General features: G+C 32.0%; 1 protein-coding gene across 2 annotated transcripts in view; it reads left to right on the top strand.

The window, feature by feature from the left end:
* The window catches only part of LOC127701135 (5-oxoprolinase-like), a 144,747-nt gene that overhangs the window by 20,703 nt on the left and 106,063 nt on the right, over positions 1 to 17,981 (top strand). For both annotated transcript variants that reach the window (XM_052204928.1, XM_052204927.1), the window contains exons 8-17: positions 362 to 414; positions 2,178 to 2,281; positions 3,312 to 3,400; positions 4,678 to 4,795; positions 6,590 to 6,732; positions 7,483 to 7,611; positions 8,845 to 8,957; positions 11,496 to 11,584; positions 12,662 to 12,743; positions 14,237 to 14,368. In XM_052204928.1, coding sequence (XP_052060888.1) covers positions 362 to 414; positions 2,178 to 2,281; positions 3,312 to 3,400; positions 4,678 to 4,795; positions 6,590 to 6,732; positions 7,483 to 7,611; positions 8,845 to 8,957; positions 11,496 to 11,584; positions 12,662 to 12,743; positions 14,237 to 14,368 — 1,052 coding nt within the window. The remainder of the gene's footprint in view (positions 1 to 361; positions 415 to 2,177; positions 2,282 to 3,311; positions 3,401 to 4,677; positions 4,796 to 6,589; positions 6,733 to 7,482; positions 7,612 to 8,844; positions 8,958 to 11,495; positions 11,585 to 12,661; positions 12,744 to 14,236; positions 14,369 to 17,981) is intronic.

Here is a 17,981-nt window from a genome sequence, read left to right as displayed (position 1 = left end):
TGAATTTAATTTTTGAAAGGGGGAAATATTATTTTAGTTACTAAAAGTTTGGAATAAAAGAGAATTTTAACTTGGTTACCTTATTTCATTATATTATTGAGACTAGTAAATACAGGATTGCTATAGTTTACACATGAAGGTATTCATGGAAAGGTAGACGATAAAAGTCATTGTGAACTTTCACCTTCAAATAGGACATGTGACCTATCTGTTTCATCTATCATCTATCATCCATACATTGTAAACAATTTTATTATTTTTTATTGTGAAATAGCCATGCACATTCACCCTACACTTCACAAAAACATTGTTAAATGCATGCATATAAAAGTTGGCCTATTATTATTTTTTGTTGTAACAGGACTCGAAAGTGTTGTTCATGCAGTCTGATGGTGGTTTGACTCCTATGGAACTGTAAGTCTCTGCTTAATAATTTGTATATTTTTTTAATTTATAGTTATCTAAAAGTACCAACTTTAGTTTATTTGTTTGACAAAAGCCCAAACTCTGTTGTAGTCTTCACTTATACAACTATTTTCAATTAAATGAGATATTGAAAAGTTTTTTGTGACATACTTATACATGTATATGAATCAAAAGAAATGTGGGGTATATACAATTATGATACCACAACCAAGCAACAAAAACACAGATATTGACATATAAGAATTGAAAATAATTGAGGAGATACCAAGTGGACAATCAAAATATAAATCTAAAAAAGACCAACAACACCATGGAAAAATGAGATAGGCAAACTTCAGTCCACAAAACACTAAACCTAAGGACTAAGCATCCAACCAAAAACTGATGATGTGCTCTGGTGTTCTATAGGGTAAACTGTTCCTGCTCCACTAGTGGTACCCATTATGTTGCCCATGGCAAATGGAAATCAGGTGATGTCATAAACAAGGAAAAGGAATGGGATTATGGCTATGACAAATTAAACATAAAAGAAAAACAAAGGATAAGGGTATCAAAATCAGTACATGCACGGCAAAAAACACACAAAAGCAAAGGAACAGCCTTTTTATTGCTGTTCTTCATCTCAAAGTCACAGTGAGCACTTCAACACGGAGCAAAAAACTCTCACCTCACTGCAAGTTTAAGACTGCCCCTAGCACACACTTGAGCGGAATTCTTTTAAAAAATAATTCGAATAGACTTTGTAAGATGTAACACCACCAAATCTAGTCCAGTAAAAAAAGAACATATACATATCTGTGGTCATCTGTGATACAGATATTCCATTATGGTCAACCAAATCATGTTAACTTTTGTAAAACTTATGAAGTAATGATATCGACTTTGCAATTGTGATTCCTTGGTGCAATGACCTCCTTGTAAGTAGCAATCCTTTATCAATTAAGGAAATCATTATATAAACTATAGGAAATGCAATGGTAAATCAATGGTATGCAGTTTTATAAGCATTGGCACATCTCATCTCATTGATTATTTGGCCCTGTCCCCTCAGTCATGGTCTATTGACTTTGAATGTTTTGCATAGTTTACAGGTTAAAGTTTGTGATTAGGTCAGTTTATGGGGAACCACTAATGGTAAATCAGTGATATAAAGTATGCAGTTGTATAAGCATTGGCAAATCTCATTTCCATTGATATTTTTAGGCTGCCCCCTCATTCATGGTCTATTGACTCTAAAACAATTTCATAGTATGATTAGGTCAGTTTAAGGGGATCCAAGGTGTTATGTTATATTATTGGATTTGGGGTGTTTCAGAATTAAACACATGTTGGTGGCATGGTAAGTACTTTCTTTTTTAACCCAACCACCATTAATATAAAATATTCATTTTACTTATTACTCTTGTTAAATAAACCAAAACTGGGGGTGGGGTGGGGTGGTGGTCAGGGACCCCTTGGTCCCCCTTAAACTGACCTAATCACAAACTTTAACATTCAAACTATGAAATTGTTTTAGAGTCAATAGACCATGACTGAGGGGGGCAGCCTAAAATATATCAATGGAAATGAGGTGTGCCAATGCTTATACAACTGCATACTTAATATCATTGATTTACCACTAGTGGTTGAAACTAAACCAGAAGTGACATATTAATGATTAATATGTCACTTATGGTTTAGTTTCAGTATAAATCTTTTTTATAATTTGAAACCTTTGTTTAAATACTTTATCTTGAATTTTTTTATTGCAGTTTTAATGGTTCTCGTGCCATATTATCAGGTCCTGCAGGAGGTGTTGTTGGCTATGCAATGACAACTTATGAGGATCAGCCTGTTATAGGGTTTGACATGGGAGGTAAAATGGTTATATATTATTAATTTCACTGTCTTCCAATCATAGGATAGGAAATGTAAGCAAATCATTATTAGTGTTTGTTCATGTGTCTAAAAAAATGTCTATGAAATTGACAGTTGTGGTCATATCCTACTGATCTCAAGTTAGCAAATGGTCAATTTTGTATAGGAAAAAAAAATCATCTATCTTTTCTTACACCGATGTATAACAGGAATACTTTTACTCTAATACCTATTAATTTTACAGTTACCGTTTCTGAAAAATCTGTCTTATTTTAAATAATTAAACGTTAAATCTTTTTAATTTCCGTGACCAAAATTTTGTATGAATAAAAAGAGATGTGGGGTAAATTGATTAATGTCAATGGGACATTAACCCAACAACACAAATATTCAAAAGACTTCTTGTGTTTGATTATGGAAGTGACAGGTGTACAGATACCTATGAAATATTGCAAAATATGTAAAGTAATCTTTTTAAAAGTTATTTTGTCAGATATCATAGCATGTAAAAGAATTTCGATGTCTAGATCAGACAGGATGCAGTGTGGGATCCTCTGAAAGACACTGAATGGTGTATCTCTCCCAAGTGAGAAACTCCTTCAGTGGTTATCTTTTGTCATATCTTCATTTTTTTGTTGAGCCTGCAACATTTATGTCTCAAAAGTGAGACATATGGATCTTACTTTCCATTGTTGTTGGTGGCAGTGGTGTCATCATTTAGGTTCAATCTATGGTTCATGTTTTTTTAAGACATATAACTTTGTCAAACCTTCATGGAATTTTATGAAATTTAGACAGACGCTTTTTATAACCAAAAGATAGTATTTAGAGCAAAATTTGGAAATTGTTTTCTTTTTTTTTTCTGTATTTTACTGATACATGGACTTAGTTTTTTTTTACAGTCAACATTAAGATACAGTCAAGGATTCAAGTTACCAGTCTCTTTTTGTCATTTTCATACTTGAACCCATGTAGAAATTAGTAACTATTGTGTGTGTTTAACCCTGGAATGTACTGTAATATCGTAGGTACATCAACAGATGTTAGTAGATATGCTGGTGAATATGAGCATGTTTTTGAAACAACTACAGCAGGAGTTACCATACAGGCACCACAGGTTTGTTTTATGTTAATATGCTTTAATAAATGAGGGAAATGTATATGGTTAAGTTACAAGTATTAAGCCTTTCCTTATTGAAATTTTAAAAGTTTTTCCTTTACCAACTTTGAAAGCATAACTTTTAACTTTAAAAAAAAAAACATCAACTGTAGACAGCTAGCTTAGTGTAAGCATTATTTTGCAAATGCTTTGACACATTTATCTACATAGGGGAGACTGGTGATTCGCTATATCAAAGACATCTGCTTAATTTGTCACTATTTATGTTCTAAATTCACTGTGTTCAAACGAACATAAAGTATTTATGTGCTAAATCTCTCTAGATTTTTGTATAGCATACATATCTGAGCACATTCAGATATGTACCTTTATACGATAAAGGCATAATAGAAAACTAAATACATATTTAGGTACTGTTAGGCGCAATGACCATCTCAATTTTAATAAGATCCAGAGATCACAATTTTTTTATCAAATATAAATAACAGTTTATGTTTTGAATAAGGAAACCATGCACATCTACGAAAAAAGTCCTTTATAAACATCACAAAATCTCAATTTGATCAACAATACCGGTAAAAGACAGCAATCAAACATCTACAAAATATATACAAAACATATTAATTCTTTACATACAACTTCAATACATTAAAAAAACAGAATTCTTAATGAAAATTAGACTTCAATACAAAAGAAACTTGCGACAATGGTCACTGCCCAAACCTCGATAATTAAATCTCGTGCAAACTTTCTTTATATACTGACCGCCAAAACCGGTTTACAACTATTGTGAAAACACAATAGAATAAATTACATACTTCAAAAATCATACGCGAACCGCACATAAATATATTTCTTAGACAGAAAGTGGACCCTGTCACACTACATTTTAATTTCATGAATTACTCTGTAAGTGATTATTAAACAGTTTCATTTGAGAAAATTTGTGGAGGCGATACATACCATGATATAATTGAGAAAGTTTAGATAAAGTTAAGCAAATTACAGACATACAAGCAGTATTGGATTAATACAAATAAATAATGCTCGCTTTCCCGGACTATTGATTGTTACTTTACCAAAAAAAAAGTTCCACTGAAGAAGACGGTCATGACTTGAAAGAATTTTGCTTCATATCCTGCAAGATTTTGGTGAAAGTAAGAAATATTATTTTACCAATGATGTTGTTATAATTAGTTGCCATTGCTTATTTTCATGACATATACATTCTGAACTAATAAGAGTTGTATATGACTTATTCTATCTCATTTTAGTTGGATATTAACACTGTTGCTGCTGGAGGGGGGTCCATGTTGATATTCAGGGCTGGGATGTTTGTTGTTGGTCCAGAATCTGCTGGGGCTGACCCTGGTCCAACATGTTACATGAAAGGTAAGGTCTAAGCTTTTATGGCTTCTGCAGGGGCTGACCCTGGTCCAACATGTTACGTAAAACTTTGCATTGTATGACATGATAAATGAAGGACCTCTATGCTAGCAGTGGAATTGAGAATGTTTATTTATGTAAGAGTGATTAAAATAATCTTTTCAGCAGATACTGTAATTTTAATGGAATCTAGAACAAGGGATATAGCATACTTTTACTGACATTTGGAAGCTTTTGATACTTAAATTGAAAAAATCTAAATTTAAATCTCATATTTAAAGTTCATTTCTATTACTTGTATAATATAACACTTAATATCAGAATGTGAGACACAGGGATGATAATTCCCTAGCAGAGGCAAAGACAACATAAACTATTTGTATTTACCTTTATATATCTGAAGGTAGAAGACCTGGGTGCTTCATACCTTGTATTCAGATGATTTATGTTACAAAGTTTTTGCTGTCATATATCCATTGTCCTTAACCTCATTTTAATGGTTCTGGGACTGCTACAAACTTTATGTCATGTAAATTTCTCACCTTTTATGAGTAATATGATAAGTATAATTAGTAGATGGGATCCTTGCAAGGTCTACATATCTGTCGGACAGGATTTACCTCATTGAATTGGTCAACATTAAGAGAGTCTGATTCTATAAGTAATAGATTAACTATTTTGTTGTATGGAATGACTGTATGCAGTACATGTCCATTTGTCAAGGTTCATCTTTCTTTCACCACCTTTTCATGAATTATTAATGCACATTAAGTTTTCATGGTTAGGTCTGCTTCTCAGATACTACAAGCAAGATTACCTATGTTTGGTATGTGGAATGAATGTAAGGTGTACATGTCTGTGTGGCAGAGTTCAACTGACCTTGATCACCTCATATACATGCATGGATAATTTTAGTCTACTCTTCTAGTGACCTATTTATATGCAGAAACACCATAATGTGTTGGTGATATGATAATGCCTTTTCTAATCTATCTCCCCTTCCACCACTAACAATAAACCAGCAGTGTAGCTGGTATGGAAATAAACAATCAAAAAAGAGTTATAATGTTCAGTTGCATTTAGGCTTCAAGATGTAATTCATATGCGTCGTCAAAGGAGTAAGGGCTGATTTTGGCTTCAAATTTCAGGTTCATCTGATTAAAGATTTGGCACACTTTTTAAACACTTAAGTGTCTACATCAGTCGTTTCAATTAGTTTATGTGAAATATTTGAACTGATCTAGTCATTTAAGACGCTCAAAATTTAGCTAAAATATGAAAATTTTATCAAATATGCCATAATATGTCACTTTTCAGATGGTTTTTGTCAAAAATGAAAGTGGCTGCATCCGTGTTCACTCTCAACCTTTATATTTGTTATGTATTATCATCAAATACAACTTACATTTAAATATTAAGAATGAACACAAATGCGGCCACTTCCATTTAAGACGGAAACCGTCTAAAATTTAACTCAAATGCTAAAATTTTGAAGATTTCAGTAATTTAGCATGACTTAATTATACTAGTACCCGATATATGTGCATTGTATTGTCAAAAAAAGCCAATATTTATGTAAAAGAAGTATTCTTCTTTCCAATAAATAGCTAAAAGTTTACATTTTAACAATTTTGTAAAACTGCTATATTTTGGGGCCGAAAAGGGGTCTTACTGGACCTACTCCTTTATAGTTTGTTGTCCCTGACCATGGAGAGAGATAGTAGTTTTCATCAAGATAGATAGAGATTTTTTATTTATGTTATTTATGTGAAGTTTAATGTGAAATAAAATTGTTTCCAGGTGGTCCTCTGACTATCACTGATGCTAACTTGTGTCTGAACAGACTTTTGCCAGATCACTTCCCTAAAATATTTGGTAAAACACAGGACCAGCCACTAGACACTAAGACCACAATGGCTGCCTTTGATAAATTGACAAAAGAGGTATGTTCTATGACATTGTATCTTTATTCACTATTTTTCTTTTTAAATACCTGTAAACTTAAGAAGAATTTACATATTTTCATTTGAAGTTTACAAATTTACAGAAGGAAACATTTCATCTGTTATTGAATGTGTTATTTTTTTTTATTGCTAAACAACGAATCCAAAAAGTACCATTTTATTTTGCATCTGAAGCATAATCATTCCAAGATATTTAGTAAAAGAAAAGTTAAGATGTGAGATAACTACTGTAGCTTGTTGTGTTGAAATGAGCAGAAATTCTTCTTTATTCATTTCAAATTAGGGTAAGACCATTACATTCTCTTGAAAAATAATGTACCTGTAATTGTTCTATGGTGCAAAGTGTGTTGGACTGTCCACTATTTTGGTAATTTCTGTTCTTTTTTTAGAACATTCTTTATGTTGTAACTGGGACATTGAACAAATCACAATGTTTGATCAGACATTGTGAAAGTTATAGTAGGAATATGAATAATAATTAATTTGAAGATCAGAGTAAAATTGTTTCATATATTTCCAAAAAAGGATAACAGGAGTTATCTAAATATTGGACAGTATAACACACTTTATACTGGTCTTAGAAACAATTACAGGTATCAAAAAATGTCTTATTTCAAGGGAATATATATGAAATTAACTTTGATTTGTTATGACCTTTTTTTTAATTTGATTGCATGTAAATATTGTAATTTGTAGTTAATTATGTAATTTGCTTCTTAAACATTATAGGTTAACACATTCTTAGCAAGCCAGCCTGGAACAGTTCATCAAGAATCAATGTCTAATCAAGAAGTTGCCATGGGTTTTGTCAGAGTAGCCAATGAAACTATGTGTAGACCTATAAGAGCACTAACACAGGTATGCTATTATTATACTACCCACAAACAAAGTTTTGGGGGTATATAGGAATCACCATATCTGTCTGTAATAGACTCTTGGGAGATATTTTTTTGTGAGTTCAGTCATAATTGTAGTTTCTATTACTTTCATTAATTCTTGGTGTTTAATCTGGAAAATCTGTTTGAGCAGGTTGTTTCTGTATTAAAAATAGCTAATGAAGAGTTCAAAGTATTGAAAAAACAAGAAAATTAAAGGCCCAGGTTCGATTTTGCCACAGTATGGCTTTGAATTTCAAGTAAATTTGACAGAATATCAAAAAGGCCACAATTAAGTTATTAAATGAATTTATCCGAAGCCTTAATGCGAAGTAAAACAAATATCTTAATAAAAGAACCTTTAAGGCTCTGAAGTTAATGATTTTTGGACTTGTTGTAAAAAATGATGATTTTTTGCACTTTTGGTACTTAAAAGCTTCATGAAAATCTTGGCTGCAACCTACAATCCAAAACATTCTTTAACCAAAATGCGTGAAACTGTATCCATAGAATCCAACAGACATTACAACACAAAAATGCATAATTAAGGAGTCATAACTTTGTAATTTGTAATCTGATGTGCCAAATAGAAACTTTTTTGTATTATTAGTTGTATTACAACTATTTCTATGTTAAATTTGTAGTATTTTGGCCAAATTATAAAAAAAATATAATCTTCAGCCACTGCTGTAAACAGGAAAATATTGAAACCTATCCTTGAATCACTGACAGAAACAAAGAGTGATAACTGGTGCTAAGGATGTGTAATCATATCTTGTTTCACCTAAAACATATCCCTGAATCACTGACAGAAACAAAGAGTGATAACTGGTGCTAAGGATATGGACCGGTAATCATATCCTGTTTCATTAGCAGCTGATGAAGTTTCCTGTTTTTATGCCCTGCCTACTAAAGTAGGAAGCTTTATGTTTTCTTATCTGTGTTAGTAAATCCATCCTGCTTCAGGCTAAAGTTTTGGTTTATGGTTGATTACTGTAAAGTTGTAATAACATTAACTTGAAACTTAGAACACATGTTGATTATTATCTAAACTTTATTAAAAAGGTGCTAAATTAGGGTTTGACCCAGATTTTGTAGTTCACTGAAATGTGAAAGAGCCAGTGAGGTATCGTTTCCTATGGACGTATTCTTGTTCAAGTAATTTTCTTGCAAAATAACTAGGTAATTTCATATTTTTGATGCAAATATGTTACAGGCCAAAGGACATGACACAGCGCGCCATGTTTTAGCATGTTTCGGTGGAGCTGGTGGACAACATGCATGTGCTATAGCCAGGTCTTTAGGGATGACACAGGTCTTTGTTCACAGGTAATTAATTTTTCTAAGATTTATCATTAAGGCTGATAAATATCTATCCAAACAGTCTATTATGGTTGATATCTATTTGCACTAAAAAGGCATTAATTTACACCACAATCTATTTGCACTACTTCATTTTGAAAACAAGTTTGCATCAACAAAACTGGCATACAATTGTTCAAAATGTATTAGTTTGTGATAAGGTCAGTTTATGGGGAACTACTAGTGTCTGTTATATAACATTCTGAAAAATAAGTGGACTAAAAGTTTCATATTATTTAATTCTGCACATGTATACATATCAATTATCTTAACACAAAATCACTTCAATTTGTAATAATTGAATGTTTTTAAGCCAAATAATGCCTTTATCGCACCTCTTCCTTCCTTGTCTGTAGCCTATAGGAACACCAGAAACCATAGAATAATATAGGAGAATCTATGACTAGATGAAAATCAAGAAGTAATTTGTATTTACCAATAACATTCTTCAGATATTCACAAAACATTTGTCTGTAAGGTATAAGTATATGTTTATTATTAAATGTTTTAATAGCCAAATTTTCAGTTCATGCAATTAATAATTAGATCAGAACAATAGCCTTTCCCAAATAGATATTTTGCTACAAGATGTCTTATACAAAAATGTGTCTATGTGGGTGATATTTTTGTTTTATTATACTTCACGTTAAAATGCCATATTTTGATTGGCTAATACGAGGGTGTTAATTTACTCTATTACCCTTCATGGAGACGCTTGATCAAGTGTGCGCTTTATTAAATATGACTCTATCCTGTGGCAAATACTCTATTACCCTTCACAGAGACACTTGATCAAGTGTGCGCTTTATTAAATACGAATCTATCCTATGGCAAATACTCTATTACCCTTCACGGAGACGCTTGATCAAGTGTGCGCTTTATTAAATACGGATGGTTGTTATGTACAAGACGTCATAGTTTATTACTTTGAATTTGAAATTTAATCGACAGTAATAACAGAACATTCAGTATAATAAATTAAATAACACATATCTGAGAGGGTGATAGAGCAGATTGTTACCCCTCGAAAAGACATTGTCAACCTTGGCTTCGCCTCAGTTGACAATGTTTTCTCGAGGTAACAATCTGCTCTATCACCCTCTCAGCTATGTGTTATTTATATATTGTTTATAGCTGTTGGTCACATTTAATTTTACCATAAACAATGCATAGGTTAAATATGTCAATTTCGGCATGTTAAGGATGTCATAGTAACAACTTACATTTCTACACTAGAAATAGTAACATAATTAGAATTCTGTTGATAGATTTTGAAATTATTTAGAAACTAAGGTTCCAACTCCCTCATGCAAAGTTGACCTCAAGGGTGTCTAAATGTTCTATGATAGATTTTTCTAAAATTTCTGTAGAAAACTTCTGGGTCAATGTTCTTTCAAATATCAATATAAAAACTGGGGTCACAGACCTTGTTTTTTCGTTAAAATACATTGAAATTAAGGAAATCACAGTAATTTTAAATTGGTTATATAGGGGAAACATAATTTTTCCTTATTGAAACATTAAACGATAGAATTAGTTAAAATTCAATGAGAGAATTGCTTTTCATCCATTCTTTAGAAATATCAAACAAGAATAGAGGGTCACAGGCCTCATTTTCTGAAAAATAAAAAAAAAAAACACAAATTTAGTATAATTATCTGCCCTTGATCTTAAAATTTTTCTGAAAATTTGAAATACACTTAATTTTTTGATGGTTTAATCATTAAATTTCAAGTTTTTGATGTTTTTTTTTTTTTTATTAAATGATACTTGTTAAAATAGTTTTAAACCAAAAAAGTATTTTTGCAACATGCCCAGAAGGATGCTCAGAATAAGACACCCGATCTACGTACGTCTATTGGAATTTGGCTATTCTTTTCAAGGTACTTATGGTCATATAGCTCCTAAAGTTTCTACATATTTATGCAACCCTGGCCTTCAAATGTTTAGCTTTGAGCCTTCATGATGAAAGTAAATCCAAAAAATGTTTTGGAGTCATTTGATTAGGGACTTTCCGTTTTGAATTTCCTTGGAGTTCAGTATTTTTGTGATTTTACTTTTTACACAAATGAAAATTAATGTGTGTTATTTTCATTTCCCTTTCATTTATCAAATAAAATTAATGTAATTTTGAAAGGATTGAAGAATTTTACCATTTTGGACAGAATGAAATCTCTTAGGAGACTTTTTTTTCTGTAAGTGTAAGAATCAAAAAGTGTATTTTTTGCGCCTGTCCCAAGTCAGGAGCCTCTAGCCTTTGTTAGTCTTGTATTATTTTTAATTTTAGTTTCTTGTGTACAATTTGGAGTTTAGTATGGCGTTCATTATCACTGAACTAGTATATATATTTGTTTAGGGGCCAGCTGAAGGACGCCTCCGGGTGCGGGAATTTCTCGCGGCATTGAAGACCTGTTGGTGACCTTCTGCTGTTGTCTGTTCTATGGTCGGGTTGTTGTCTCTTTGACACATTCCCCATTTCCATTCTCAATTTTATTGCTATTGTAGGTTTGCAGGAATTCTGTCAGCGTATGGAATGGCATTAGCTGATGTAGTGCATGAAGAACAAGAGCCTTGTGCTAAAGTTTATAAGAATGGTATGGTTCTATTAAAGAAAAACTGTCATTTTTATTTTAAAAATGGCAGGGTAATGTTGTCATGAAATAAAATTTTGGAGAATGGAAGAAAAACATACGAAAATTTTACTACTTTACATACTGAACTAATCTTTTTACCAGATGTGATTTTTAATTGGATATGTTTCACTAGGAAAATATATTTTTCCATTCAAAATTTCCTCATTTTGATTGTTTTTGTCATTGACTAGTATTTGAAGTAAGACTCGTCCTTGGAAATGTAAAAAAATTCATAGCAAGTGTATATGTTAACATATTTTATTGTCTTGCATGCAGATATTGAACTGTTATCAGTTTGATGTGTAGGGGTTGTTACAGATTAATTTTGTATTTTATTTATATTGACTAAATTGTTTTAAAATTAAAGATTTTGGACTTAAAATATTCTTTGTCACAAATGACCACTAGTATGTATGTTCCAATTGAAGTAACCCAAATCCTGTCCTCTATTCCTTATATTTCTTTTTAAATATGTGGGTCACTAGGATCATATTCATAGATTAACTCCTAAAATTCTATAACAAATCTGGGTCGGCAATTACTATGTTTTCTATATGGACTTCACTCTTATGTCCCACAGCCCAAACTAGTCCTAAAAATGGCTGTCCGATGACAGAGCAATCTCGGACTATTAACATGGGTGTCACTAGTGGAGGAGGATCTGCTTACTCTTCAAGAGCACCTTAGATCACCCCCAGTTTTATTTGGGTTTGTGTCATTCAGTCTTTAGTTTTCTATGTAATGTTTAATGAACCTATTTGTCTTTTCGTCAATTTCATGTTTTGCAATGGTGTTGTCAGTTTATTTTGACTTATGAATTTGGAATGTCCCCTTGGTATCTTATAGCCTCATTTTTGTTTAATATGAACAGGGACATTTTTGTTTTACTAAAAGATTAAACAAAAAGATAGAATTGTGCAGCTTTTATGTCATACTGGATCTGACATCTAGTTTTAAAAAAAAGATTAGGAATGTTGTTTAACATTGATAATGTTTTGTAATAATCGCTATCTAAGTGCAAGCTTTATTTTTTCACAGAATCATTCAAATATTTAGAAGAAAGAATTTCAGTACTCATCTCAAAGTGCAATCAAGAACTGTTAACACAAGGATTTGCAAGGTAACATTGAATCCCCAATTTTATTAAATTTTGATGTTAATTTGGAACCTGTGTCAATCTGTCTTTTCTTAATATGAAGAAGTACCTTTGTTGTCTTAAAGATCATGAACAAGAAAAGATAATATTTTTGTGTGTATTTATTGGTTGAATGCCTCATAGATATCAGTTGTCAGAGTTTTTTTTTTAAAATTTTGTTAAATGCTTGAAAAATTGAATTAAGCAACCTACTTTTGTATAGCAGTTGAAAACAATATAAAAATAAGGAGATGTGGTATGATTGCCAATGAGACAACTATCCACCAAAGTTCATTTCAATAGATATAAGAAGATGTGGTATGAGTGCCAATGAGACAACTCTCAATCCAAGTCAAAATTTATAAAAGTAAACCATTATAGGTCAAAGTACGGTCTTCAACACGGAGCCTTGGCTCACACCGAACAGTAAGCTATAAAGGGTCCCAAAAATTACTAGTGTAAAACCATTCAAACGGGAAAACCAACGGTCTAATCTATATAAAAAACGAGAAACGAGAAACACTTATGAACCACATCAACAAACGACAACTACTGAACATCAGATTCCTGACTTAGGACAGGTGCAAACAATTGCAGCTGGTTTAAACGTTTTAATGGTACAAAACCTTCACCCTTTTTCTGAAACAATAGTGTAACATCACAACATAGAAAGACACACTATAAAATATCAACTGAAATAGCTTAACTCAATCAAAAGACATATTAACACCAGTGAACATACACTGAACAAATAAATATGACCTATGATACAATGTAAATACAAAATAAATAAATAAACTAAGGGAAAAATGTCTGTTAATGCAAATGTTAAAATAATGCAAATTCAAATTGTTTTGAAAGGTATGTTTTAGAAATTAACCTGAATTATTATTTTTCTGTGAATAAAAGAAAATTTAATTTGGCTGTGCAAGATGATTTACACTTCCATTTTTATTTTTTATTGTTTTTTATTTGATTGACAAAAACAAAAAACTATCAATTTCTATACCTTATTTTTTGTTTTATTCACTAAAGAATGATTTATTTTAAAGCAATCTATATGCAATAATGAAATTTAGAAACTCATATTTATTGCATAATAAGACAGGTGGCCATTTACTTTTGAAATAAAGCTTTGAAATTATTTACTTTTAGCACACAAACAGAAAAAAATTAAGTAAAAACTATATACCGGTATATCTATTATGATATCTATCTACATTTAATCACAAGAAAGGGAAATCTACTTACATTTAAGCTCTGAGACTATTGACATGATCAATGATGATTATTAGAAAAAAAAACTCTACAAATATGTTCAGAAATAAATCAGCAAAAACTAGATGCTTCCAAAAATTAACCTTTGTGCTAACCTTACTATCAGATACATCAGTTCAGTTAACCTTTTCAACCTTTAAAAATGAGTTGTTTCTATGTAATCAATAGAAAACAAGGCTATTTGTATTTTTGTTTTATAGCAATCAGATTGCTCATACAGTTTTCCTGCACATGAGGTATGATAGGACTGACTGTGCACTCATGGTAACATCAAAGCCTTCTCCTGCTAGTGCATTTTCTCATGGAGATTTTCTAGCAGCTTTTCAAAATAGGTAATGTATGGAGATACTTTATGGTAAAAACATCTATATTTGTTGAATTGAAGAAATGTTTGTGATGAAAATGAAAATGAAGGATAAAATGTCTATTATCATATTGCAATATTTCAACCAGAAAGATAACATAATTGAAATACAAATGTGTATAAGTACATGCAGAATAAAGTTTTAAAGCTGGATTCTGTCAATACAAGCTCTGTGAGGACAGAAGCTGTATATTCAATTTCTATATCTTAGAAGTTGTAAGAGATATGGGAATCATACAATTTTGCATATGTATATTTCCAAAAAAAAAAAGAATTGGCATCCCATATCAAAACTAAATCAATCTGACATATATTTCATCAATGAGTGCCCAACCCAGTAAATGTGTGTTTTGAATTTGAAGAAATGAAGTTTAGTATTCCAACAATCTTTCTAGTATAGGTTGCACTTTGTAAATACATTTTGTACAGCTGTTTCACAAGCCACGCCTCTTTTGGGGAGATATATGATATTCATAGATATGTTAATTTGTTAACGTACTGGTTCCCAGATATGATCTCTGTGTTTCATCTCATAGAGACATAACTTGAGAATGTTACCAGTAAAGAAAAAAATGGAAGCGCCTAAAATTTAATTCTTAGGAGGTCCAAAAGTGGAGGTAGGGGTAGTATAGAATTTTAGTATAAGTTTAAACTCTTAGAAGTTCAGGGCATATAAATGTTGAAAATATGCTGCACAGCCCTATATTTTGACCTTTGAATAAAATAGTAGTGCATATCAACTTTCCTTTCGGGGATATAATTTTTCACAAAACTTCCTAGTAAAAGTGGCACAGTTTTAGCCACAAAGGGAGTTCCTATGGGAAATTGCATTGTCTATATTTACAGAATTGCAACCTATAATGTTTAATTTACCTGAATTTTAAAGTATTTGCATAGATAAAAAGAACATGATATATATTCAAGCAAACAAAATCAACTGTGGGGGCATAAAATTTGATGCAAATGAAGACTGTTTACTTTTCTATCATCAATATTTGTACATGACAGTAATTCAAATAGCTTTTTTGAAGTACTACAGGAATAGCTGCATGATGATGTTGCATTAAGAATACACTGCAACTTGTTAAGTACCAAAACATATGGAAATAGGACCAGCATTTAAAAAACTACGTTTTCTATTTCTAGCTAAAAAATGGGCACTTGTACCCAAATTTTTACTTTTGCAATGTACTGGCTTACTTCAAAAATGTTATATAGAATTGTCAAGAAAAAATCAACATTAGATTTACAAGAAAATTTTCATGGCTTTTTACTACCTATAATTGTATTTTTTCACAAAAATTTTATAGCATCAAGCCTATACATTTTTGGGACTTAAAGGATTATAAATTAATGAACATTTTGCCAAAAAATATTTTATTTGAAGCAATATCCTTTCTGTATGGTAAACTTCATATCATACTTTATATCTTGGATTATCTATACTTAGTTTGAATCTGTATTTATTGAGAAGAGTGAGCATCTAAAGGAAAGGAAACTTTGTTATAAATAAGGTGTTTATCTGAAGGTTAAAAAGTATTGAGGATCATTTTAAACTGTTGTGTTTTTTTGATTTGGTAAATTTCTTTTAGAATACTGTGAATTTCCTTGGTTCCAACTTTAGTGATTTAACAAAATGCTGTTGTTTCCTGGATACTTAATTAAGTAGATTTGTAATCTTTTTTAGTGCATGAAAGGAAAACTTACATTTTGTTGTCTCACCTTGACGGAGTCAAAAAGCGAGATATAGGTATGATGTTTCCGGCCTCGGTGGCGGCGGCGGCGTCAACAATGTATTAGTTTGTGATTAGGTCTAGTTTATGGTGAACCACTAGTGGTAGGTCAATGACATTTGGTATGCAGTTGTATTAGCATTGGCACATCTCATTTCCATGGAGATTATTTAGCCCTGTCCCCTCAGTCATGGTCTTTTGACTTTGAAACTTAGCTTAGTTTACAAGTATTAGTTTGTGATTAGGTCAGTTTATGGGGAACTACTAGTGGTAGGTCAATGATATTTGGTATGCAGTTGTATAAGCATTGGCATATCTCATTTCCATGGAGATTATTTGGCCCTGCCCCCTCAGTCATGGTCTATTGACTTTGAATCTTTTGCTTAGTTTTCATGTAACAGTTTGTGATTAGGTCAGTTTAAGGGAAACGGTTAGTGGTAGGTCAATGATAATTGGTGTGCAGTTGTATAAGCATTAGCACATCTAATTTCCATGGAGAATATTTGGTCCTTACCCCTCAGTCATGGTCTATTGACTTTGAAACTTTTGCTTAATTTACATGTATTAGTTTGTGATTAGGTCAGTTTATGGGGAACTACTAGTGGTAGGTCAATGATATTTGGTATGCAGTTGTATTAGCATTGGCACATCCCATTTCCATGGAGATTATTTAGCCCTGTCCCCTCAGTCATGGTCTATTGACTTTGAAACTTTGCTTAGTTTACATGTATTAGTTTGTGATGAGGTCTAGTTTGTGGTGAAACACTAGTGGTAGGTCAATGATATTTGATATGCAGTTGTATTAGCATTGGCACATCTCATTTCCATGGAGATTATTTAGTCCTGTCCCCTGAGTCATGGTCTATTGACTTTGAAACTTTGCTTAGTTTACATGTATTAGTTTGTGATTAGGTCTAGTTTATGGTGAACCACTAGTGGAAGGTCAATGATATTTGGTATGCAGTTGTATTAGGATTGGCACATCTCATTACCATGGAGATTATTTGGCCCTGCTCCCTCAGTCATGGTCTATTGACTTTGAACTATGCTTAGTTTACAAGTATTAGTTTGTGATTAGGTCAGTTTATGGGGAACTACTAGTGGTAGGTCAATGATATTTGATATGCAGTTGTATAAGCATTGGCATATCTCATTTCCATGAAGATTATTTGGCCCCGCCCCCTCAGTCATGGTCTATTGACTTTGAATCTTTTGCTTAGTTTTCATGTAACAGTTTGTGATTAGGTCAGTTTAAGGGGAACGGTTAGTGGTAGGTCAATGATAATTGGTGTGCAGTTGTATAAACATTGGCATATCTCATTTCCATGGAGAATATTTGGTCCTTACCCCTCAGTCATGGTCTATTGACTTTGAAACTTTTGCTTAGTATTCATGCATTAGTTTGTGATTAGGTCAGTTTAAGATGAACCACTAATGTTAAGTCAATGACATTTGGTATGCAGTTGTATTAGCATTGGCACATCTCATTTCCATGGAGATTATTTAGCCCTGTCCCCTGAGTCATGGTCTATTGACTTTGAAACTTTGCTTAGTTTACATGTATTAGTTTGTGATTAGGTCTAGTTTATGGTGAACCACTAGTGGTAGGTCAATGATATTTGGTATGCAGTTGTATTAGGATTGGCACATATCATTACCATGGAGATTATTTGGCCTTGCTCCCTCAGTCATGGTCTATTAAATTTGAAACTATGCTTAGTTTACATGTATTAGTTTGTGATTAGGTCTAGTTTATGGTGAACCACTAGTGGTAGGTCAATGATATTTGGTATGCAGTTGTATTAGCATTGGCACATCTCATTTCCATGGAGATTATTTAGCCCTGTC

This window comes from Mytilus californianus, unplaced genomic scaffold (genome assembly GCF_021869535.1).
Source record: "Mytilus californianus isolate M0D057914Y unplaced genomic scaffold, xbMytCali1.0.p SCAF_5, whole genome shotgun sequence".
Classification (NCBI taxonomy): domain Eukaryota; kingdom Metazoa; phylum Mollusca; class Bivalvia; order Mytilida; family Mytilidae; genus Mytilus; species Mytilus californianus.
The sequence above is the reverse complement of the archived record's forward strand: the minus strand, read 5'-3'. Positions and strand labels throughout refer to the sequence as shown.